Below are 26,422 nucleotides of genomic sequence, written 5' to 3'. Positions count from 1 at the left end.
GCTTCTTAACCATATCTCTTTTCCTTTTATTTCTACCATATTTTTAAACTCTGCTTTCTTCATTCCTTCCAAACATTAATGGCATGAAGTAGGCCATATGCCTGTCAGTCTCTCAACAAGTTTAACAATGTCAACAAAATTCAATCATTCTTAACCACTTTTTCTTGTAAACTGCTATTTTATGAATATGCTGTATGCCTTATTGTCACACATTTATTCACTAATTTCAGTTTTCCTGGTCTTCCAATTTAAGCCCAAGGTACTCTCATTTCTTTTGTCAACTCCTGTGTTTTTTTTTTTTTTTTGTCTTTCAAGCATTTTCCTTTAAAATATTGGAAAAGGTTTCACTGGCAAAGTCTCTCTCTGAGTTTTGCCATCAGAAGAATGAGAAGCAGAGATTCCCCTGATGTTTGATGGCTTCCTCCTTGGTGGACAAACTCTTGTATTTTCCCCTTAGCCTGCATCAGCAAATGACTTTGATTCTCCAGGAAAAATTATTCTGAAGACAGCTGGATACAGCAGCTTGAATCTCACACCTGTTTCTCAACATTCTCCAATTGCTGCAATACATTTGCCTCTTTTCTACCTTGTGTACAGTCAGTATTCTTTTTCCATAAGCACTCTACTGTCTCCAGTTTTAATACTTTGCCCTTCTGCCACAGTTTTGTCAGGATGAACTATTTGTACTGGTATGATTGCATCTTTATTAATGCAGGCCTTGGCTGCTTTCTCGTGGTCAGGCTTGGAGCATACAAGCAATGTGCCCTTTAAATTAACAACTCCTGATGTGGAACACCAGTCCAGTTATTTATTTTGTGCTTTCATAAAACAAATACAGTATGTTCCTTCCTGTTTCTATCTGGTACAGAAGAAAATCTCAGGTTTTCTTTGTGAGTGCTGTCCTCTATCTCTACTATTGTTTGAAACAGCTCTTTTGAGCAATCTCATACTCAGACAGCATTTTCTTCATTTCAGCCTTTGATTTTTGCAGTTTTATCAGTTCATCTGAATAGTTGTTTAAAGCTTTTTTTCCACCCTTTTGTTATTTGAATTGATATACTCCCTCAGTGTTTCTTTTATTTTAATCAACTCAGAGAGCATTTGTGTTATTTTTTCCTATAAATTACTGGAAGTGATGTCTTGTACCAATGCTTGAGTTTGAACTTTCTTGCTGAACAGCTGTAAGATTTTCCCAGTCAGTGTTTTCACTTCACATTTTCTAGCTGATTTTCTTTAAGGCTCTTTTAATCTTTTCTTTGCAGGCATCTAGACAGTGTACTTACAAGCGACTAACTGAATTTTACTCAAGTTGACAATATCACTAGCTGTTATTTCTCAGTTTGTGTATTCACACTGTTGAGTTGAAATTAAGCCATTGATAGTGAGCATCCATATTGGAAGTCCCCCAGATTGGACCCTGAATTTGACCTTTTGGACATTGTTGTGAAACAGGAAGGCAAGATAACTGGCTAGCAAAAATAATACAGCTAAAGGCACATATCGGAGTAGGAAAATGTAACAATGTTATTACAAAGCGTTTACTGTCATGGGCAAAGTGATTGGCTTGGTAGAAATGAGTGCATAGCTGAAACTAAGCATATGAAGTTCAGCAGGACATAAGCAGTACTAAAGGCTACTTTGGAGTTGGTCATCAATGAAGGAGAATGAGATTAAGGTAATTTAAACTAGCAAAATGTAATTGAAAACCCTCTGAATTTATTTTTTGTTTTGTTTTGTCTTGTTTTTCGAAGAACAAGTGTGGTAGGAGAACAGTGAATAAGGAACACAGAAATTCAGGAAGAAGCAGTCTGTTCTGGGTTAAATGTTTAATAGTCTTAAGCATTGCAGTGGCTGGTTTTCTATTTTTGTTCTCAGGCTGCATGTCCTTCCTGTGGGCATCTAGGAGTTTATCAAATTTTTCATCAAACTAAACAAATGACTCAAAGGAAAAATAAAGTCTATCAAAACCAAATCCAAGATAAATCTGGACTCCTGAACCCAGGACAAGCATAAGGCATTCTTTAGTTATGTCTGCAGCCTTAAAGGCAATACGCAATTGTGTGCAGAGCTCATTGTTAATGTAGCCACCTATACTGATCCAGAAGACATAGCAAACCTACTGGCAAACAAATTCATCTCTAACCTTAACCCCTCCCCCCGGGCCCTTTTCAGTAAATTCCATCAAATATGGCTACTTTAGCAATCACTAGGGAACTTAAGCCAAGAACATTCTATCAGTGGGCTCTGACAATGCCCCAGTCTGCATTCTAAATAGCATGAAACATGACCTATCAGGTTGTCTGGAATTACTATTTAAACACAGCCTCTAAGCAAGCTTCACAAATGACAAATGGCAATCATCACCACTCTGCTCAAATGTGGGCCATCTACAGAGCCTGTAAACTACAGACTTGTAAGCCTCACTAGTCTCATACGCAAAGTCATAGAAAGAATTATCATGGAAATTATCAGTACTGACACATGAAACATCCACACAATGGATCCAACACAGTCAGATTTTACCCGGTGGGCTTCTTTGAAAAAGTCACCAAACCAATGGATGAGGGCAAATAATTCACACTGCCTACCTTGACCTGACACTTGACCTAATACCCCAGTCATGCTTTGTTTACAAACTCAAGAGGTTAGGTATAAACGCTTATGTCACCTAGTAGATAGCCAGTTAAATTACAGAAAGTTCCAGGAAGTTAGAATTGGAGAGTGCACCTCTAGAAAGAGACCAGTCACTAGCGGAATTCCTCAGGGATCAGTCCTGGAACCAGTCATTCTTGGCATCTACTCTGAAGTCAAGGTCAATGTCAAGGACCTTTGGCTGACCGAATTTGCAGACAACTGCAAATTAGGAGCGGTCATTGAATCCCCTAACAACACTAATGTTGTCCCAGGAAGGGCTGACACAGACATACAACTGGTGCCAAAGCCATGGACTAAAACTAAATGCCATGAAGTACATAATGGTATCCTTCAGGAAGTTGGCCACCCCTAGTTACTATCATGTTGACAACACTGCCCTAAGAATCAGCCCAGTAGTCAAGGACTTGGGGGGGGGGCACTCATAGACAGTAATTTAACCTTTGACTATCATGTGTCTATGGTAGTAAGGAATTAATTCTATGTTGTATTTAGCAGTAATCAGTCCTGTCATGACCCATTTGCTATGTACCCAACCAGGCACATCCAACAACTGGAATATTTGTAGAGATTCCTCACTAAAAGAATACAGGGTGTAAATAACATGTCCTGTGCAAACCATATAAAAGCCCTATCTCTACATTCTGTCTCCTACAGACTGTTGAGTGGAGATCTATGCCTGGTATGCAAGCATCTTCAGACGCCACACTGATGGACCTCCTGCATATCTGCAAAATAAACAGCACCAAAAAGTATAGTTGTGTAAGAACTTACCATAACAGTAAATGGCCTACTGATCACTGTTGCAGTATTCGTAACATATGGGTTCGCACCACAGATGCCCTGCCGGGGTATTAAAACTCTACCTTCCCAAAGTGATGCATCTGAAGCATGACCTCAGTTCATAAATGTAGGAGTATATAGATAGATGTATGAGCGTGGATCCTTAGATTATCCCCAAGCCAGTGGTCTGAAAACTACTGAGAGGGGAGACTGAACTTTTAGGGGGTCTACTTCAAAGGATCGAAATTTCACATCAAACCTCCAATCATCAAAGATCAGATGATCGATGTTGTGAATTATTGAATATATAAAAAAAAAAACTAACAGATAAAATCATCTTCTTTCATGTTTTTGCAGGGTGCAAGCCCTCCTGCACTGCCACACCCTCTGCTACTTAAATATACCAACTCCAAGACCGCACTACAGTGAAGAGAACGGTAAATTTCCCGACCTGCACTGTACGGCGATCTCCATTCACAAAGTTTGTATTGTATAACTTTGATCATCTGGGCTTCACAGATCAGAGGTTCGATGTTGTGAAATTTTGATCCTTTAAAGTAGACCCCATCTAGCAGGAGTGTAGCTCAAATAGATGAGTAAACTACCCCATTACCATGTAACAGAGTAGAGGTTGGAGCAGAGGGGTAGAGGAAGGAGTTGAAGCAAACCAGAGAAGAGGGGATTGAGGGTGGGAAGGAATACTGTAACCGTTAGTAGGGCATCTACTGTTATGGTAGGTTCTTATACAGCTGAACTATGTACTGAGTGAATTCACTCGTGCAATATCCCTGACGTACGGATGATTCACAGAACTGAAGGAGACAGAGAGAAGGGTTGGCAGCAGATCAGACGGGATAGACCCATCAAAGGCAGCCCTAGACCTGGAGGACGGATCAAATTTGCAGTGTTTGGTGAAGGTGTGTACAGAGGACCAAGTAGCAGCTTCAAAGATAGACATGGCATTTACTGTCTTGTGAAAAGCACCTGAGGAAGCCACTGCCCTAGGTGACCGAGCTCTGGAGAAAGAAGTCAAGGACTTACCATAGTGCAAATAGCGGAAGGAGATGTCCTTAGAGATCCAAGATGCAATAGTTTGCTTGGAGATTGGCTGGCCCAACTTGGGGCTCATAAAAGATTCAAACAGCTGGTCAGTCTTGCAAAAGGATTTAGTTTTCTCAGTTGTCTGTGAATGTCCAGAGAATGTAAGATTCTTTCCCTCCTATTTTAGATATTTTGAAAGAAATTGTGTAGGTGAATAGCCTGAGTGAGAGACAGCTCATTCACTACCTTAGGCATGAAGGATGGATTAGCCCTGACAGTCACCCTGTCTTCTTGGAAAATATGAAAAGGTGGAATGCCATGAGAGCTTGTAATTCAGAAAATCTCCTAGAAGAGGTGAGAGGCAAAACTAGAATAGCTTTCCCAGTTTAAAAAGGCAGAAGAGTCTGGCTCACAAGGAAGTAATGTAAGCTTTTCCAGCACAAAAGTGAGATTCACGGGGGGAGAAATGGGTTTACTTGATATGTTAAGATGCAGAACTCCCCATAGGAAAAGCTTGACTTACTCTCTAGCTATAAGCAGGGGGGTGAGAGGCAGCAGACATTGATAGACAACAGGTCACCTTTTATAGAAGAGAAAGTCAAGCTTGAATGAAGTAATTCACAAATAAATTGCAGAACAGCAGCGACCTCTGTTAAGAGTGGGTCCTGACTGTGTTTGTGGCATCAGTAAGAAAACCTTTTTCATTTAGCTGTGTAAGATTTTCTAGTAGTGGGTCTCCTGGATTCCTGCAGTACTTGAACAACTTCCTCAGAGACATGGTGTCCATAACGGATTACGTTCCTATCATCCACAGAGTCAAGCTGAGTGAGGAAATACTTTGGGTGTAGACTCAGTCCTTCTCGTTTAGTGATCAGGTGGGCTTGTGGAGATATTTTTCTGTCATTTCCCTTCGTCAGGTGAAATACTGGGGAAGCCAACGCTGTCTTGGCCAGAAGAGGGATAGTGCAAGCAGTTTGGTTGGAAGAACAGGTAGTGGAAGGAAGGCATAGATGAACTTCCCTGTCCACTGGGAGGAGAAGGCATCAGTCCTCCAGGCTGAAGGATAAGGTTCCCTGGTGCAGGACTAGGAGAGCTGGTGGTTGTTTGATGATTCACAGACATCTATCTGAGAAGTGCTCTACTGAAGGATGACTGACTAGAAAACCTGTCTGTTTAATGTCCATCCATGGGGTTCCTCCTGGATGTGGATTAGGGAGCCTGTCAGCATATTGTCCTGTGAAAGAATATATGTGGATGTGAGGGTGATGTCCATTTGGGTGGCTAAGTTTCCTGTCTCTTCTGCCAACCTGCACAGCTGGTAAGAATTGGTGCATCCCTGTTTGTGTACCACATGACTGTGTTGTTGTTAGTGTGCACTAGCAGAGCTCAAGGTGTCCACATGTGGGAGAAGTGCAGTGCTTGCAGAAGAGCCCTCATGTCCTTCAGGTTGATATATTCCTAAAGTGACTGTTGTTGCCATGTGCCTTGTATCCAGTGGGATCCTGTTCATGCTCCCAATGCCTCATCTGAGGCATCAGCGTGATCTTCTTGAAGAGTAGAAAGGAGTGCAAAGGTAAGTTATGGGTTAAGATTCATGTACACCTTTCACCAAAGTAGCTCCTTTTTGAGACAAAGATGGAGAGGAATAAAGGTGTCCAAGGAATGGAGTGTTGAGACCACACAGATTTGGATTATCCTCATGTGGAGTCTGGCTTGGGAATGCATAGGAATGGTGGCCACAATGAAATCCAGACTTCTTAACATCTCCCTTGCTCTGCAGTGTGTTACAGAGGTGAGATCTAGGAAGAAATTGGACATGTTGTAAACTTTTGCCTGAAGGAGAAAGGCATGAGTTTTCTTTGTGTCCAGTCTGCAACCCAGGAAAATCATGCCATGTTTAGGAATAATATCGGAATTTTTCTTTTTTTGTAGCTGATTTTGACACCCAGACTTAACATGAGTTGGAGAGTGAAATCTAGATGCTGAAGAAGGACTCCTAGAGACAGAGAGCTTGAGCAACAGGATGCCTAGGTATGGAAATATATGAATTCCTGGAGGAGACTAGAACCTGTCTGCAGCCTTTCATAGTCTTACTTTGGTCTTGGAGAATTTTGAACAGACTGGCAACCTGAGGATCAAACAACAGGTCTTTGTCCAAGGGGGAGTCTAAGAGTTTGGACATGAAATCCTCAGGAATAGTATGACTGCGAAGCCATGTATATCTGCAACTAAGAGACGCAGTAGCAGCTGCCCTAGAAGAAGCATACACAGTATATGAATAACACTTAATGCACTGTCTGGCTATTTGAGTGGCCTGCGAAAGCAAATTACGTTTGTTCAAGATCTGAAGTACAGAAATCAAATATTTAGTTGTCTGAGTCTGGTAGTTAATTGCCCTAAAAGCAAGGGAAGAAAAGGTGTAGACCTTATTTCCCTCCCTATAGCTTCACTATCCTTCTCTGTAGGTAGAGCATCATCACTAGGTAAGAGCTTAGAAGGCTTATCTGAAGCAAGAGGTACTGCAGAAGTGTGCCACAGAAATCTTGTACCACAGTTTAAGTTTTCAGGCACCTTGTAAAACCTGTATGGTCTTTTAGCAGCTGGTAGTTGAGAGTCAGGCTCTGAAGACATGGGCTGTAAAGTGTCCTGGAAAGCCTCAAGGACATGAGGGACTGGCAGAGGGGCAAGAGTGGCTATTTCCAAGAGACTGTAGTACCTCTTGTGTATATCAGAGATCTTAGTGGACTGCCATTCAAAAGGTTTCATCATGGTCTGGACAGTTTCCCCAAAGGAAGCTTCCTCAATAGGGAAATTCAGAGGCAGAGAATCCTCTTCATTAGAAGAAATTTGTTCAAGAGAGCGTAGCTGAGACGAACAGTTTAAAGAGTGGTCTGAATAATAATATTGTTTTTATTTAGAAGATGAAGATGCCATAGTAGGTTTTAGAGGTCTAACCTGTGGTTGTAGACACCTAATGGATGGGGTTTTGGAGCCATAATTGCTTTAAACAAGTCTTGGGTTAAATATTGCCACTTCTTCTCCATAGCTGCCGAGGGAGATGCAAAATGTCTAATATTTTGTTTTCTCTTTTTGGGCAATGACATCCACCTGTAAGAGATGCAGAGGTTCAAAATCCTGCCTAACTTCTATTAATATATCTGAGATCTCTTCCGTAACTAATATTTGAGGGATGCCATGAGAGCCCTTTGATATGATGAATAGTGATTCATCAGATGAATCCAGTCTGCAAAGCTTCTGGAACCATACCAACCCCTGAGGTGACCTGGTAGCAGACAACTGAAGTACCATAAGTTCTGCAACCTCTGAGGGTACACTGGACTCCGAAACTTTAGAATGTGTTTCTGTTCTGGGCCTATTAAGCTTTTTCTTAGATGGAAGAGGGACACCTGTGGATGCAGATTCCATCATCTTAGATTGGGCCAGGCATTTAAGAGCCTTAGTTTCCAGAAAGGTGTTGAGAGAGGAAAGCTTCAACCTAAGAGTTTTGGAAATGAACAATCGACAAATTTAACAAAATCTGTGATCATGTTTCAGGCCTAGACAGAAAAGGCACATAGTGTGCAAGTTCTTGTACAGAATCTGCCTACCACATTTGCACCCACTCTTCCTAGCTAACATCTAACAAATGTGAAAAAAAATAGCACAAGCAAAAAAGGCAAAGGAAGGTTCCCAAGGAGGTACTTATCTGAGAAAATGAAGCAATGGCACCAACGACCAAACGGCAATGATTGCAACAGATGCAAGTCGTACTTTCAAGCTGGTGGGGAGTCTGGAGTACACCTTGTAATTCCACCTATATATCCCTACACTTATGAGCTAAGGTCATGCATCAGATGTGCAACTTCAGGAAGGTAAAGTTTTGGTACCCTGACCGGACATCAGCAGTGGCAACCCCTTATGTCAAGAATACTGTAGCAATGATTTCAGTCAGGACATTTACAGTTCTAAAGACTTAAATCTTGCCTGTGATATAAATAGGGCCTGCTGGAGAGATGACTTTGTATCCCAGACACTAACCCTTCCCTGGAACAGACTTCCATCCACATGAAGCAGAGTTCCCCCCATACCAATTCAAATATAACTTGGACAATTGGATGGGGAACAGGAAATTCACTTCTGATTTGGCAACTATATCTCTAATGGACACAGGCTGCCTGTAAATGGTTCATCTCCCAGACCCCTGCTTGTAAATGTTTCACCTCCTGAGCCCCTGCTTACACTTATCAAGGGTACCAGAACTTGTCAGAGATTTTGGATGCATGGCTAGGATTAAAAAGGCCTAGTAAACACCTATGAATGTATGAACCTAGAGGCAAACATGCACATACAGGCATGCACACAAAACAACTCTGCATTTCCAGTACTAAAATAAGTCACACAGAAACACAAAAAATATGTTTTTATAGAGTGTTATTACTCCCCCCACCCCCTTAGTTATATAAACCAACTCCATGGCCACACACCTGCCACTAAGACAGGGCAATCAATCTTAAAGAGTGCGACCCATTTCTCCATGCAAGTCAATCATTCATATATTCAACCAAGTGTGTAGCTTCATTTATTTTATGGTCTGTTATTTGAATGTTTGACCAAACACATAACACCCATATAAATAATGTATAAGTGGATAGTTTAGTTTAGCCAATTATCCAGTGTGATTCTGAAAGTGTATCCAAAAATAAACAAACTTCATATAAATATGAGAAGAACAGGGAAACAAGACAGTGACTAACATTATGAAAATGATAAATTAATTAAAATGTAATAAAACATCTGCCTTAATTTTCAAAACTAAGAAACCTCTATCCACATGTAACTCCTAATAAAAAAATCATATTTCTCTGATATGAAGTTTGGGGTGTAATTTAAATGACTTGATATTCACTAATTCTGTATTGTGCTTTGCTAACAAGAACACAAAACATGTAACTTTCTAGAGATTAGAAGTACTTCACAGTAATTCTAAACTGCCCCTCTGATTACCCTGGCAGCTCTCTGTCTAGTTTGATAACCTAAATACCCTACTACTTGCTAGATGAATGGCTGTTGTTTCAGCAAATAGAACAATGAAGGTTCACTGCTGAGCAAGATTGAAAGGGGATGTTTAATTACAGGCCTGCCTTTCAACCTTGTATCGTATGCAAGTAAATTATTCATCTCCATCATCCACTTCAGTAAGGAATTCTGGGGATACACACAGGAAACATTACCCCAAGAGACAGAACATCATGCATTCTGTGCTATGGGGAAAGCCATTAAAGAAGCACCATAAATGGATATTTTGACATACAATCCGTAGTATGGCAGCCAGACAACATGCAATATGGGTTGCATTTTAAACCATTAATAAGACACTATTTTGTTGAGTTTTCACTTCAGTGCACAAAGCTGGATCACCTTACACAGAAGCTTGCTATCTTGAGAGTAGTCTGATTACATTTCTCTAATATTGTTCATATTTTATGAATATTGTAGTCATATTTTCACAGAAGGTTTTTGAAATGAATTATTAGTTTTCATGTTATTTTTGCCATTTGTTTCAGTAAATGCCCAGAAAACAAAATTACAACAGCACAGGAAAAGAAGACATTAAAGGGTAAACATTTTTAATGATGTTTTTTTTTTCTTAAAAGATGCTGTAAATGTTTTCATCTTTTTCGGTATAAATAACAATGAGTTTATTTTTTACTTTCAGATCTTTTCAGTACCATATATCTTTTAAAATCCAAGTTTATAATGTAGACACTTTCAGTATAACCAGTAACAGAATGCTGTGCAGAATATTCTGAAGCAATAAATCATTCCTTTCTAGTTACTGCTTAATTTAAAATTCAGATGACATATTGGTGCCTAATACATGTCTTCTTGGAAATAATTGATAATATTGTACCTATATCCCCATAAAGATTTAAGTGCCTCTTAGATTACAAAACTGGATTTTTTTTAGCACTCTTATACACACAAAAACATTCTCAGTGCATGGGACTGAGGAAAAAAAGATGATTAATTGAGTGAAGGGAAGTGTGTCTCCAGAAGATTCTGAAAATCATCTTATTGGTATCAGCACTGAATGCAGTACTGCGTGATTGATTCATTTAATATACAGAGAGCGTTCCATCACACCAAGCTGCTTTTCTTGTGATGGCAAAGCTATTTAATAGAAACTATTCCACTTTAAAAAAAGCTTTAGTTATCTGATGATTTATTATTTATTCAACTAGCAAATATGTCAAAATAAGTAGCAAATTAAATGAAACAGCTCTCACTGAATTTATAGTATATCAGACTTGGAGAGGTATGATACATACATTAAGTTTAAATGGGTAGCTTTAAAAATACTGGTCCTGCTCTGATCGATTGCAATAATTAATTAAATCTTCGATTCCAAGATCTACCTCTGTATCAGCACTCACACCACAGTTTAGACTGTGACAGTTATAAGAAATATTTATCGCATATTAAGGCTAGCAGATAACAATAATAACTGTAGAAGCTGTTACAAACATATTGCAGTCTGAAGTATACTTGGCTAGAGTAACCAAAAAGCATATATTACACATTGTTATGAGTCACTGCAGATATGATTATTCTCTGACTTGGATGTAGAAGCTCTTACAACACACAAACAGCAAATGGAAACTCACTGTACAATGAAATATTTTAACATTTGTAGTAATTCATCAAGTAAAGAAAACAGCAGAGTGTCCCATCTGATCACAAAGTGAAAACCTGCTCTGTGTAGTTTTAACCTAAACATCCTACTGACGGTATCCACAATCTTGTGTGATTCAAGGAAGAAACATGTTATAAACTGGCAGAATGCATTCTTCCTCCCTGGCATACTATGCCACTGCCCAAGCAATCTGCAATATTGTAATTTTTTTTCAAATTCTTTATGCACAAAAGTCATTTCTGCTTGGAACGTCTCACTGCATCAGGTATCTTCCCAGCTCCTGGTATCAAAAGAAGCTGCTACTTCCATTTGCAATGAAACTGCTTCATAATAGCTTCGAGGATAAGAATTTTGGAAACAACAACAGAGGAGATGGAACACATTGTAATGTTAATGTTCCTTATTTAGCAGAGTTATAATATGTCCATTAAATACGGAATTAGGAGGGTGAAATGCGTAATTGCAAGTAAGATCAGCACAGGATTCCAGGAGGCCTGGGCAAGAGAAACTGAGCTATTTTCTGTGGCTATGTGGCTTATGGAATTTCCATCAGGACCTCCCCTAGTCCTCTCAACTGGAATTTGTGGTTGCTGAAAAGAACAAGAAACACCCATTAGATTGTTTCTTTTAATAGTAATCATGTTTTTCATTCTTGTTCAACAGTTTTAAGACATGATATCAGAGAGGAACATTTTTTTTATTTTTACTGGCAGTTTGCTTCCATAACAGGAAAACATTATCTAACATATTGGGATGTAAAAAAATGTATCATATATATTTTATTGTCCCATTAAAGATGTACAATGCCAAAGACCGGTAATAATTTTAAAGCAAACATGACTGTTAGCACTACAAGTACTCTTACAGTGAAAACCATCCTTTTAACAAAGCACAGTGCCACATTTTCATACCTGGCTATGTTAAGAACAGAAACATGAAATGAAGTCCTTTGCAGATAGAAATGCTATTGCACTGAGCATGGCAAGGTAATTTACTGAGGTTTCAATCTATAAGATACAGCTTCTATATTTATTAGTGCTGTGATTCATTTACTGACATAAAACAGAGCCTATGCAGTTCATATCGTATAAACAGGTAGTGACACTGACAGACAGCATACATCATATAGTATAAACAAGTAGTGACACTGACAGACAGCATACATCATATCGTATAAACAGGTAGTGACACTGACAGACAGCACACATTCCCATCCCGTTACCTCAGTGATCAGGGAAGGCTGACATTTTGTCACCAAGACTATTATTAAGGAGTCTGTGACATAACTGACACAGATACATTATGCAACGTTGTTTCAAAATCTTCCACAATAATCTAAGAAGATTCCAGATTAATAAATGACTTAGATCAGGTGCAAAATGATTTTGGCCTAGAGTATGCAACAATATGGACAAGTGCCTCACATGGAAAACATCTCTCCCTTTTTTGAAATTTTTATTAAAGGCTTTTAAGATCAATATATTTATTTATTGATTGATTTATTAATTTATTCATTCATTCGTTCTCTGATACCTGCTTTATCTTATTCAGGAAGGACCATAACTCCCTTGTGAAGAAAAAGGCATAAGGTACATAACCCACCTTATGTGGCATGTCAGTAAACCAAAACACATGCAGAAAAATCAACCCTGATAGGCACACACACATTACATACATGCCTACAGAGAATTTAGAGGATCAAAGGTTGACCCTTCATATGTGGGTGAAAACTGGAGCCCCACTGATAACCAGTAGAGACAAAAGACTTGCACTCTAAACAGAAGACACCAAGTGATCATGTGACTGCACTACCAGAAGTGTGAGACAGCATCCATAGTCCATATATATCCGCACTTCCCAGAATAACAACGTATAATGATACAGCAATTCTGTTCCCTGCATCTCTGCACCACGCAGAATAACAACAAAGAATGATTCAGCAATAGTAATCCCTGTACCTCCACACTGCCCAGAATAACCATGTATAAAGATTCACAGTATTAATACCTGTACCTCCACACCTCCCATAATAACCATGTATAATGATTCAGAAATAATAACCCCTGTACCTCCGCACCTCCCACAATAACCATGTATATTGATTCAGTAATACTAACCCCTGTACCTCCACACCTCCCATAATAACAAAGTATAATGACTCAGTAATACAAATCCCTCTATATCTGCACCTCCTATAATAACCAGGTATAATGACCCAGTAATACTATTCCCTGTACCTCCGCACCTCCCATAATAACCATGTATAATGATTCAGTAATACTAATCCCTGTACCTCAGCACCTCCCACAATAACTATGTATAATGATTCACTAATACAAATGCCTGAACCTTTGCACCTCCCATAATAACCATGTATAATGATTCAGTAATAATAATCCCTGTACGTCCGTACCTCTCATAAAATCCATGTATAAAGACAGACTAATTCTAATTTCAGTACCTCCTCACTACCACCAATAAACATGTATAATGATTCAGTAATACTAACCCCAGTACCTCCGCACCTCCCACAATAACCATGTATAATGATTCAGTAATACTAATCCTTGTACCTCCGCACCTCCCACAATAACCATGTACATTGATTGAGTAATACTAATCCCTGGACCTCCGCACCTCCCATGATAACCATCTATAATGATTCAGTAATACTAATCCCTGAACCTCTGCACCTCCCATAATAACCAAGCAAATGACTCAGTAATACTAATCCCTGTACCTCTGCACCTTCCATCATAACCATGTATAATGATTCAGCAATAGTAAGCCTTGTACCTTTGCACCTCCCATACTAACCATATATAACGATTCAGTAATACTAATCCCTGTACCTCCACACCTCCCATAATAACCATGTATATGATTCAGTAATACTAATCCCTGTACCTCCGCATCTCCCACAATAACCATGTATAATGATTCAGTAATACTAATCCCTGTACCTCCACAGCTCCCATAATAACCATGTATAATTATTCAGCAAAACTAATCCCTGTACCTCCACACCTCCCATAATAACCATGTATAATTATTCAGCAATACTAATCCCTGTACTTCCGTACTTCCCATATTAACCATGTATAATGATTCAGCAATACTAATACCTGTACCAATGCACCTCCCATAATAACCATGTATAAATGATTCAGGAAAACTATCCCCTATAACTCCGAACCTCCGATAATAACCATGTATAGTGATTCAGTAGGACTAATCACTGTACCTCTGCTCCTCCCACAATAACCATGTATAATGAGTCAGTAATACTAATTCCTGTACCTTGGCACCTCCAATAAAAACCATGGATAATGATGCAGTAATACTAATTCTTGTACGTCTGCACTTCCCATAATAACATGTATAATGACTCAGTAATACTAATCTCTGTACCTCCGCACCTCCCATAATAACCATGTATAATAATTCAGTAATACAAATCCCTGTGCATCCGCAATCCCACAATAACCATATATAAAGATTCAGTAATACCATTCCCTGTACCTCCACATGTCCCATAATAACCATGTATAATGATTCAGTAATACTAATCCCTGTACCTCAACACCTCCCACAATAACCATATATAATGATTCAGTAATACTAATTCCTGTAACTCCGCACCTCCCATAATAACCATATACAATGATTCAGTAATACTAATCACTGTACCTCTGCACCTCGCACAATAACCATATATAATGATTCAGTAATACTAATCCCTGTACCTGCACACCTACCATAAGAAACATGTATAATGATTAATACTAACACCAGTACCTCCGCACCTCCTTAAATAACCATGGGATAATGATTCAGCAATACTAATCCTTGTACCTCCGCACCTACCACAAAAGCCATGTACAATGATTCAGTAATATTAATCCCTGTACTTCTGTACCTCCCAAAATAACCATGTATAATGATTCAGTAATACTAATCCCTGTACCTTTGCACCTCCCATAATAACCATGTATAATGATTCAGTAATACTAATCACTGCAGCTCCACACCTCCAATAATAACCATGTATAATGATTCAGTAATACTAATCCATGTACCTCCGCACCTCCCACAAAAGCCATGTACAATGATTCAGTAATATTAATCCCTGTACTTCTGTACCTTCCAAAATAACAATGTATAATGAATAAGTAATACTAATCCCTATACCTCCACACCTCCTATAATAACCATCCATAATGATTCAGTAATACTAATCCCTGTACCTCTGCACCTCCCACAATAACCATATATAATGATTCAGTAATACTAATTCCTGTACCTCCGCACCTCCCATAATAACCATGTATAATGATTCCGTAATACTAATTCCTGTACCTCCACACCTTACACAATAATCATATATAATGACTGAGCAATACTAATCCCTGTACCTCTGCACCTACCATAATAACTATGTATAATGAATGAGTAATACTAATCCCTGTACCTCTGCACCTTCCATAATAACCATGTATAATGATTCAGTAATACTAATCCCTGTACCTTTGCACCTCCGACAATAACCATGTATAATGATTCAGTAATACTAATTCCTGTACCTCCGCACCTCCTATAATAACCATGCATAATGATTCAGTAATACTAATCCCAGTACCTCTGCACATCCCACAATAACCATGTATAATGATTCAGTAATACTAATCCCTGTACCTCCACACCTCCCATAATAAGCATGTATAATGATTAGTAATACTAATCCCTGTACCTCCACACCTCCCATAATAACCATGTATAATGATTAGTAATACTAATCCCTGTACCTCCGCACCTCCCATAATAACCATGTATAATGATTCAGTAATACTAATCCCTGTACCTCCAAACCTCCCATAATAACCATGTATAAAAATTCAGTAATACTAATCCCGGTACCTCCGCACTTCTGATAATAACCATGTATAATGATTCAGTAATACTAATCACTGTACCTCCACACCTCCCATAATAACTATGTATAACGATTCAGTAATACTAACCCTGTACCTCCACACTTCCCATAATAACCATGTATAATGATTCAGTAATACTAATCCCTGTACCTCCACACCTTACACAATAACCATATATAATGACTGAGCAATACTAATCCCTGTACCTCCACACCTACCATAATAACCATGTATAATGAATGAGTAATACAAATCCCTGTACCTCCGCACCTTCCATAATAACCATGTATAATGATTCAGTAATACTAATCCCTGTACCTTTGCACCTCCGACAATAACCATGTATAATGATTCAGTAATACTAATCCCTGTACCTCCGCCCCTCCCAAAATAACCATGTATAATGATTCAATAATACTAATTCCTGTACCTCCACACCTCCCATAATAACCATGTACAATGATTTAGTAATACTAATCCCTGTACCTCCGCACCTCCCATAATAAACATGTATAATGATTCAGCAATACTAATCCCTATGCCTCCAAACCTCCCATAATAACCATGTATAAAAATTCAGTAATACTAATCCCGGTACCTCCGCACTTCTGATAATAATCATGTATAATGATTCAGTAATACTAATCCCTGTACCTCCGCACCTCCCAAAATAACCATGCATAATGATTCAGTAATAATAATCCCTGTACCTCTGCACCTCCCACAATAACCATATATAATGATTCAGTAATACTAATTCCTGTACCTCCGCACGTCCTATAATAACCATGCCTAATGATTCAGTAATACTAATCCCAGTACCTCTGCACATCCCACAATAACCATGTATAATGATTCAGTAATACTAATCCCTCTACCTCCACACCTCCCATAATAACCATGTATAATGATTAGTAATACTAATCCCTGTACCTCCGCACCTCCCATAATAACCATGTATAACGATTCAGTAATACTAATCCCTGTACCTTTGCACCTCCGACAATAACCATGTATAATGATTCAGTAATACTAATCCCTGTACCTCCGCACCTCCCAAAATAACCATGTATAATGATTCAATAATACTAATTCCTGTACCTCCACACCTCCCATAATAACCATGTACAATGATTTAGTAATACTAATCCCTGTACCTCCGCACCTCCCATAATAAACATGTATAATGATTCAGCAATACTAATCCCTGTACCTCCAAACCTCCCATAATAACCATGTATAAAAATTCAGTAATACTAATCCCGGTACCTCCGCACTTCTGATAATAACCATGTATAATGATTCAGTAATACTAATCACTGTACCTCCACACCTCCCATAATAACTATGTATAACGATTCAGTAATACTAACCCTGTACCTCCACACTTCCCATAATAACCATGTATAATGATTCAGTAATACTAATCCCTGTACCTCCTCAAATCTCATGATAGCCATGTATAATGACTGAGTAATACTAATCCCCGTACCTCCGCTACTCCTATAACAACCATGTATAATGATTCAGTAATACTACTCCCTGTACCTCCCCACCTCCCATAATAAAAATGTATAATGGTTCAGTAATACTAATACCTGTACCTCTGCACCTCTCACAATAACCATGTACAATGACTGAGTAATACTAATCCTCGTAACTCTGCTCCTCCCATAATAACCATTTATAATGATTCAATAATACTAATCCCTGTACCTCAGCAACTCCCACAATAACCCTGTATAATGATTCAGTAATACTAATTCCTGTACCTCTGCACCTCCGATAATAACCATATTTAATGATTTAGTAATACTAATCCCTGTATCTCCGCACCTCACATAATAACCATGTATAATAATTCAGTAATACTAATCCCTGTACCTCCACACCTCCCATAATAACCATGTATAATGATTCAGTAATACTAATCCCTGTACCTTTGCACCTCCGACAATAACCATGTATAATGATTCAGTAATACTAATCCCTGTACCTCCGCACCTCCCAAAATAACCACGCATAATGATTCAGTAATACTAATCCCAGTACCAATGCACATCCCATAATAACCATGTATAATGATTCAGTAATACTAATCCCTGTACCTCCACACCTCCCATAATAACCATGTATAATGATTAGTAATACTAATCCCTGTACATCCGCACCTCCCATAATAACCATGTATAATGATTCAGTAATACTAATCGCTGTACCTTTGCACCTCCAACAATAACCATGTATAATGATTCAGTAATACTAATCCCTGTACCTCCGCACCTCCCAAAATAACCATGTATAATGATTCAGTAATACTAATTCCTGTACCTCCACACCTCCCATAATAACCATGTACAATGATTTAGTAATACTAATCCCTGTACCTCCACACCTCCCATAATAAACATGTATAATGATTCAGCAATACTAATCCCTGTACCTCCAAACCTCCCATAATAGCCATGTATAAAAATTCAGTAATACTAATCCCATTACCTCCGCACTTCTGATAATAACCATGTATAATGATTCAGTAATACTAGTCACTGTACCTCCGCACCTCCCATAATAACTATGTATAACGATTCAGTAATACTAACCCTGTACCTCCACACTTCTCATAATAACCATGTATAATGATTCAGTAATACTAATCCCTGTACCTCCTCAAATCTCATGATAGCCATGTAAATTGACTGAGTAATACTAATCCCTGTACCTCCCCACCTCCCATAATAAAAATGTATAATGGTTCAGTAATGCTAATACCTGTACCTCTGCACCTCTCACGATAACCATGTATAATGACTGAGTAATACTAATCCCCGTAACTCTGCTCCTCCCATAATAACCATCTATAATGATTCAATAATACTAATCCCTGTACCTCAGCAACTCCCACAATAACCCTGTATAATGATTCAGTAATACTAATTCCTGTACCTCCGCACCTCCGATAATAACCATGTTTAATGATTTAGTAATACTAATCCCTGTACCTCCGCACCTCACACAATAACCATGTATAATAATTCAGTAATACTAATTCCTGTACCTCCGCACCTCCGATAATAACCATGTTTAATGATTTAGTAATACTAATCCCTGTACCTCCGCACCTCACATAATAACCATGTATAATAATTCAGTAATACTAATCCCTGTACCTCCGCACCTCCCATAATAACCATGCATAATGATTCAGTAATACTAATCCCTGTACCTTTGCACCTCCGACAATAACCATGTACAATGATTCAGTAATATTAATCCCTGTACCTCCGCACCTCCCAAAATAACCATGCATAATGATTCAGTAATACTAATCCCAGTACCTCTGCACATCCCACAATAACCATGTATAATGATTCAGTAATACTAATCCCTGTACCTCCACACCTCCCATAATAACCATGTATAATGATTAGTAATACTAATCCCTGTACCTCCGCACCTCCCATAATAACCATGTATAATGATTCAGTAATACTAATCCCTGTACCTTTGCACCTCCGACAATAACCATGTATAATGATTCAGTAATACTAATCCCTGTACCTCCGCACCTCCCAAAATAACCATGTATAATGATTCAATAATACTAATTCCTGTACCTCCACACCTCCCATAATAACCATGTACAATGATTTAGTAATACTAATCCCTGTACCTCCGCACCTCCCATAATAAACATGTATAATGATTCAGCAATACTAATCCCTGTACCTCCAAACCTCCCATAATAACCATGTATAAAAATTCAGTAATACTAATCCTGGTACCTCCGCACTTCTGATAATAACCATGTATAATGATTCAGTAATACTAATCACTGTACCTCCACACCTCCCATAATAACTATGTATAACGATTCAGTAATACTAACCCTGCACCTCCACACTTCCCATAACAACAATGTATAATGATTCAAGTAATACTAATCCCTGTACCTCCTCAAATCTCATGATAGCCATGTATAATGACTGAGTAATACTAATCCCCGTAACTCCGCTCCTCCCATAATAACCATTTATAATGATTCAATAATACTAATCCCTGTACCTCAGCAACTCCCACAATAACCCTGTATAATGATTCAGTAATACTAATTCCTGTACCTCCGCACCTCCGATAAAAACCATGTTTAATGATTTAGTAATACTAATCCCTGTACCTCCGCACCTCACATAATAACCATGTATAATAATTCAGTAATACTAATCTCTGTACCTCCACACGTACCACAATAACCCTGTATAATGATTCAGTAATGCTAATCCCTGTACCTCTGCACCTCCCGTAATAATCATGTATAATAACTGAGTAATACTAATCCCTGTACCTCCGCAGATCCCACAATAACCATGTATAAGGATTGAGTAATATTAATCTCTGTACCTCCTCCACTCCCATAATATCCATGTATAATGATTCAGTAATACTAATCCATGTACCTCCCCACCTCCCTCAATAACCATGTATATTGAATTAGTAATATTAATCCCTGTACCTTTGCAACTCCCACAATAACCATGTATAATGATTCAGTAATACAAATCCCTGTACCACCACACCTGCCATATTAACCATGTACAATGACTGAATAATACTAATCCCAGTACCTCTGCACATCCCACAATAACCATGTATAATGATTCAGTAACACTAATCCCTGTACCTTTGCACCTCCGACAATAAACATGTATAATGATTCAGTAATACTAATCCCTGTACCTCCGCACCTCCCATAATAACCATGTATAATGATTCAGTAATACTAATTCCTTTACCTCCACACCTCACATAATAACCATGTATAATGATTCAGTAATACTAATCCATGTACCTCCGCACCTCCCATAATAACCATGTAATATGATTCAGTAATACTAATCCATGTACCTGCACACCTACCATAATAACCATGTATAATGATTCAGTAATTCTAATACCTGTACCTCTACACCTACCATAATAACCATGTATAATGATTCAGTAATACTAATCCCTGCACCTCCGCACCTACCATAATTACCATGTATAATGATTCAGTAATACTAATCCCTGTACCTCCGCACCTCCCATAATAACCATGTATAATGATTCAGTAATACTAATCCCGGTACCTGCCCACCTCCCATAATAACCATGTATAATGATTCAGTAATACTAATCCCTGCACCTCCGCACCTCCCATAATAACCATGTATAATGACTGAGTAATACTAATCCCTGTACCTCTGCACCTCATATAATAACCATGTATACTGATTCAGTAATACTAATCCCTGTACCCCCGCACCACTGATAATAACCATGTACAATGATTCTGAAATACTAATCCCTGTACCTCCATACGTCTTACAAAAACCATGTATAATGACTGAGTAATACTAATCTCTGTACCTCAGCACATCCCACAATAACCATGTATAATGATTCAGTAATACTAATCCCTGTACCTCCGCACCTCCCATAATAACCATGTTTAATGATTCAGTAATACTAATCCCTGTACCTCCAAACCTCCCTAATAACCATGTATAATGATTCAGTAATACTAATCCCTGTACCACCGCACCTCCCACAATAACCATGTATAATGATTAAGTAATACTAATCCCTGTACCTCCACACCTACCACAATAACCATGTATAATGATTCAGAAATACTAATCCCTGTATCTCCTCACCTCCCAAAATAACCATTTATAATGATTCTGTAATACTAATCCCTGTACCTCCATACTTCTCACAATAACCATATATAATGACTGAGTAATACTAGTCCCTGTCCCTCCGCACCTCCCATAATAACCATATATTATGATTCAGTAATAGGAATCCCTGTACATCCGCACCTCCCATAATAACCATGTATAAGGTTTCAGTAATACTAATCCCTGTGCCTCTGTATCTCCGACAATAACCACGTATAATGACTGAGTAATACTAATCCCTGTATCTCCGCACGTCCCACAATAACCATGTATAATGATTGAGTAATACCAATCCCTGTACCTCAGCACCTCCCACAATAACCATGTATAATGATTCAGTAATACTAATCCCTGTACCTCTGCACCTCCAATAATAACCATGTATAATGATTCAGTAATAGGAATCCTTGTACCTCCGCACCTCCCATAATAGCCATGTATAATGATTGAGTAATACTAATCCCTATACCTCTGTACCTCCCACAATAACCATGTATAAAGATTCAGTAATACTATTCCCTGTACATCCGCACCTCCCACAATAACCATGAATAAGGATTCAGTAATACTATTCCCTGTACCTTTCCACCTCCCATAATAACCATGTATAATGATTCAGTAATACGAATCCTTGTACCGCCGCACCTCCCATAATAACCGTGTATAATGATAAAGTAATACTAATTCCTGTACCACCACACCTCCCACAATAACCATGTATAATGATTGAGTAATACTAATCCCAGTACCTCCACACCTCACACAATTACCATTTATAATGATTCAGCAATACTAATCCCTGTACTTCCGCACCTCCCACAATAACCAGGTATAATGACTGAGAAAAACTAATCCCTGTACCTCCGCACCTCCCATAACAACCATGTATAATTATTTAGTAATACTAATCCCTGTACCTCCGCACCTCCCACAATAACCATGTATAATGATTCAGCAATACTAATCCCTGTACCTCTGCACATCCCGTAATAACCATGTATAATGATTCAGTAATATTAATCCCTATACCTCCATACCTCCCATAATAACCATGTATAACGATTCAGTAATACTAATTCTGTACTTCCACACCACCCACAATAACCATGTATAATGATTCAATAATACTAATCATTGTATTTCCACACCTCCCATAACAGCCATGTATAATGATTGAGTAATACCAATCCTTGTTCCTCTGCACCTCGCACAATATCCATGTGTAATGATTCAGTATACTAACCTCCCACAATGACCATGTATAATGATTCAGTAATACTAATACCTGTACCTCCGCACCTCCTACAATAATCATTTATAGTGATTTAGTAATACTAATCCTTGTACCTCCGCACCACCTACAATAACAGTAGCACTTTTAATGGTTCAGATAAGTTATTAACCTGCAGCTCATGTTCCATGTTTCTATTCACGAAACACAAATAGAAGGCCATGAACATGAACTAAAGATTGCTACACTCAATACTTGTTAACTGAGAGGACGCAGCTTGGAAGTGGATGACATGATAATAAGGAGGCTGGTCAGCTGGTCATCCTATGTATCCAGGAGATAAGATGAAAGTGGAGTTCTGCTGGTCATCCTGTGTATCCAGGAGAGAAGATGGAAGGGGAGTGTGGCTGGTCATCCTATGTATCCAGGAGATAAGATGGAAGTGGAGTTCTGCTGGTCATCCTATGTATGTAGGAGAGAAGATGGAAGGGGAGTGTGGCTGGTCATCCTATGTATCCAGGAGATAAGATGGAAGTGGAGTTCTGCTGGTCATCCTATGTATGTAGGAGAGAAGATGGGAGGGGAGTGCGACTGGTCATTCTATGTATCCAGGAGTTATGATGGAAGGGGAGTGCAGCTGGTCATCCTATGTATGCAAGAGATAAGATGGAAGGGGAGTGTGGCTGGTCATCCTATGTATCCAGGAGATAAGATGGAAGGGGAGTGCGACTGGTCATCCTATGTCTCAAGGAGTAAGGATGGAAGGGGAGTGCGACTGGTCATCCTATGTATCCAGGAGATAAGATGGAAGTGGAGTGTGGCTGGTCATCCTATGTCTCCAGGAAATAAAATGGAAGGGGAGTGTGGCTGGTCATCCTATGTATCCAAGAGATAAGATAGAAGGGGACTGCAGCTGGTCATCCTATGTATTCAGGAGTTAAGATGGAAGGGGAGTATGGCTGGTCATCCTATGTCTCCAGGAGATAAGATGGGAGGGGAGTGCAGCTTGTCATCCTATGTGTCCAGGAGATAAGGTGGAAAGTGAGTGTGGCTGGTCATCCTATGTATCCAGGAGTTAAGTTGGAAGGGGAGTGTGGCTGGTCATCCTATGTATCCAGAAGATAAGATGGAAGGGGAGTGTGGCTGGTCATCTTTTGTATCCAGGAAATAAGATGGAAGGGGAGTGCAGCTGGTCATCCTGTGTATCCAGGAGTTAAGATGGAAGGGGAGTGTGGCTGGTCATCCTATGTCTCCAGGAGATAAGATGGGAGGGGAGTGTGGCTTGTCATCCTATGTCTCAAGGAGTAAGGATGGAAGGGGAGTGCAGCTGGTCATCCTATGTATCCAAAAGATAAGATGGAAGGGGAGTGTGGCTGGTCATCTTTTCTATCCAGGGAATAAGATGGAAGGGGAGTGTGGCTGGTCATCCTATGTATTCAAGAGAGAAGATGGAAGGGGAGTGCGGCTGTTCATGCTATGTATCTAGGAGATATGATGGAAGGCGAGTGCGGCTGGTCATGCTATGTATGCAGCAGATAAGATGGAAGGGGAGTGTGGCTGGACATCCTATGTATCCAGGAGATAAGATGGGAGGGGAGTGCGGCTGGTCATCCTATGTATGTAGGAGAGAAGATGGAAGGGGAATGCAGCAAAGCCACTTGGCTTGGTATCCATAATGTACTACTGAGGGGGAGGACAGACAAGAAATGCTATGGGAGTTGTGGTGAGGGAGATGCTTCAGAAGGCTGTGAGGGATGTCATCAGACTTACTGACAGGCTCATGGTAATCAGACTCCAACCTAATGATAGGGCAGTATTCATAATGTCAGCCTACGGCCAACAGCAGTTTTGCGACAGCAAGGAAAAGAGTGCATTCATGCAGCGTTGCAGTAAGACAGTACGAGTTAGTGTTGATAGTGGGGGACCTGAATGCACAAATTGGGGCAGACTGAACAGGATATGAGGATGGCTGGGATGCACATGAGTGGGGCAATAGGAACAGAGAAGGAGATGACATTCTGTGTCATGATGGTGACCAGCACATACTTCATCATAAGAGACAGTCACATAGTCACATATAACAGTGGCCAAAATGCAACTGAGAAAGGCTTCCTCCTTATAAGGAAAGGGCACTGGGGTAGAATCGGTGATTGCAAAGTCATCTCCAGTGAAACAGTCTGCCCACAGCATAAACAACTGCTTGTCAAAATCAGCTGCAAACTGTTGTCAGAGATGGCTCTAAGGTCAACAGAGACTAGGTTGAAGACCTGGAGGTTGACTGGAGGGAAAGCACAGGGGGAAATACTCAAGGCACTTCAGGAAGAAGAGGAAATAGGTGGAGTGGAAGAAGAATGGCAGCACACAACGTCAGCACGTGTGAGGACTGTGCAATGGATATGTGGCCAAGCTAGATATAGAAATAAGGTACATCAGGAAAGCTAATGATGGAATGCAGACATCCAGGAAATCATCAAAAGAAAGAAGGAGTGCAGGAGAAAATGGGAAAGACTAAGAGAGGAGATGCAATAGCAAAGAACAAGGCATCAGAAGCACTGAACATTTTCTGGAAATTGACTCAGTCAATGGCACAAAGAAACTATCAATTTGCAAAGAAAGACAGAAAGACAAAACAGTCAGACATCTTTCATAAGTGATATCAGCAGCAGCCTGCTCATCAGTCCACATGACATCAAAGGCAGATGGAAGGAGTATTTCTAGCAGCTTCTAAATAAATACAACCCCACAGAAGTCCTAATGCCCCAGACACAGCCTGCGATGAGACAAGAGGAAGAATTCATTAAATGAAGTAAAAGCAGCACTAAGGAAAATGAAGTCAGGGAAAACATCCAGCTCGTATGAGGTCACGGCAGAACAAGATAGTGGGTTAGATAGGGGTGAAATGGCTCCTGAGGGTACTCCTAGCAGTGTAGAGAGAAAGGTACATCCCAAATGACTGAAAAATAAGCATAACAATGCCAGTGTACAAGAACAAAGGAGACATTCACAACTGTGGGCAGTATAGATAGTTCAATCTCCTGTCACACTGCATGAAAGTTCTGGACAGGATGATAAACAAATATGCAAACTAGTAAAAAGTAAGATGGGAAATTAATAGTTCAGATTCAGATCAGGATGCAGCGCAACTGACCCGATGTTTTCAGATCATTGAGAAGAAGCTGGAGAGGAGAAGGAACCCTTCTGGGCATTCCTAGACTTGGAGAAAACATATGACAAGGTCCCAAGACAGGGGAGTGCCATACAAAAGTGAAGGAACATTGGATGAAAATGAGTACAGATAAGAGACCTGTAATGATAGCAAATGAGGGAAATCAGAAGAAGGTGAGAGCCGAGATAGAAAGGAAAA

At 39.4% G+C, this 26,422-nt stretch overlaps 1 protein-coding gene across 1 annotated transcript in view; it reads right to left on the bottom strand.

Annotated features, from left to right (window-relative positions):
* Positions 1–10,086: 10,086 nt before the first annotated feature.
* GFRA1 (GDNF family receptor alpha 1) overlaps positions 10,087–26,422 on the bottom strand; it is a 1,444,022-nt gene continuing 1,427,686 nt past the window's right edge. The window contains exon 9 of the mRNA XM_044055824.1: positions 10,087–11,760. Coding sequence (XP_043911759.1) covers positions 11,584–11,760 — 177 coding nt within the window. The 3' untranslated portion in view covers positions 10,087–11,583. The remainder of the gene's footprint in view (positions 11,761–26,422) is intronic.

Source organism: Protopterus annectens, chromosome 14.part0, assembly GCF_019279795.1.
Source record: "Protopterus annectens isolate FY-2018-M chromosome 14.part0, PAN1.0, whole genome shotgun sequence".
Classification (NCBI taxonomy): Eukaryota; Metazoa; Chordata; order Ceratodontiformes; family Protopteridae; genus Protopterus; species Protopterus annectens.
This window is presented reverse-complemented; position numbering and strand designations above follow the sequence as displayed.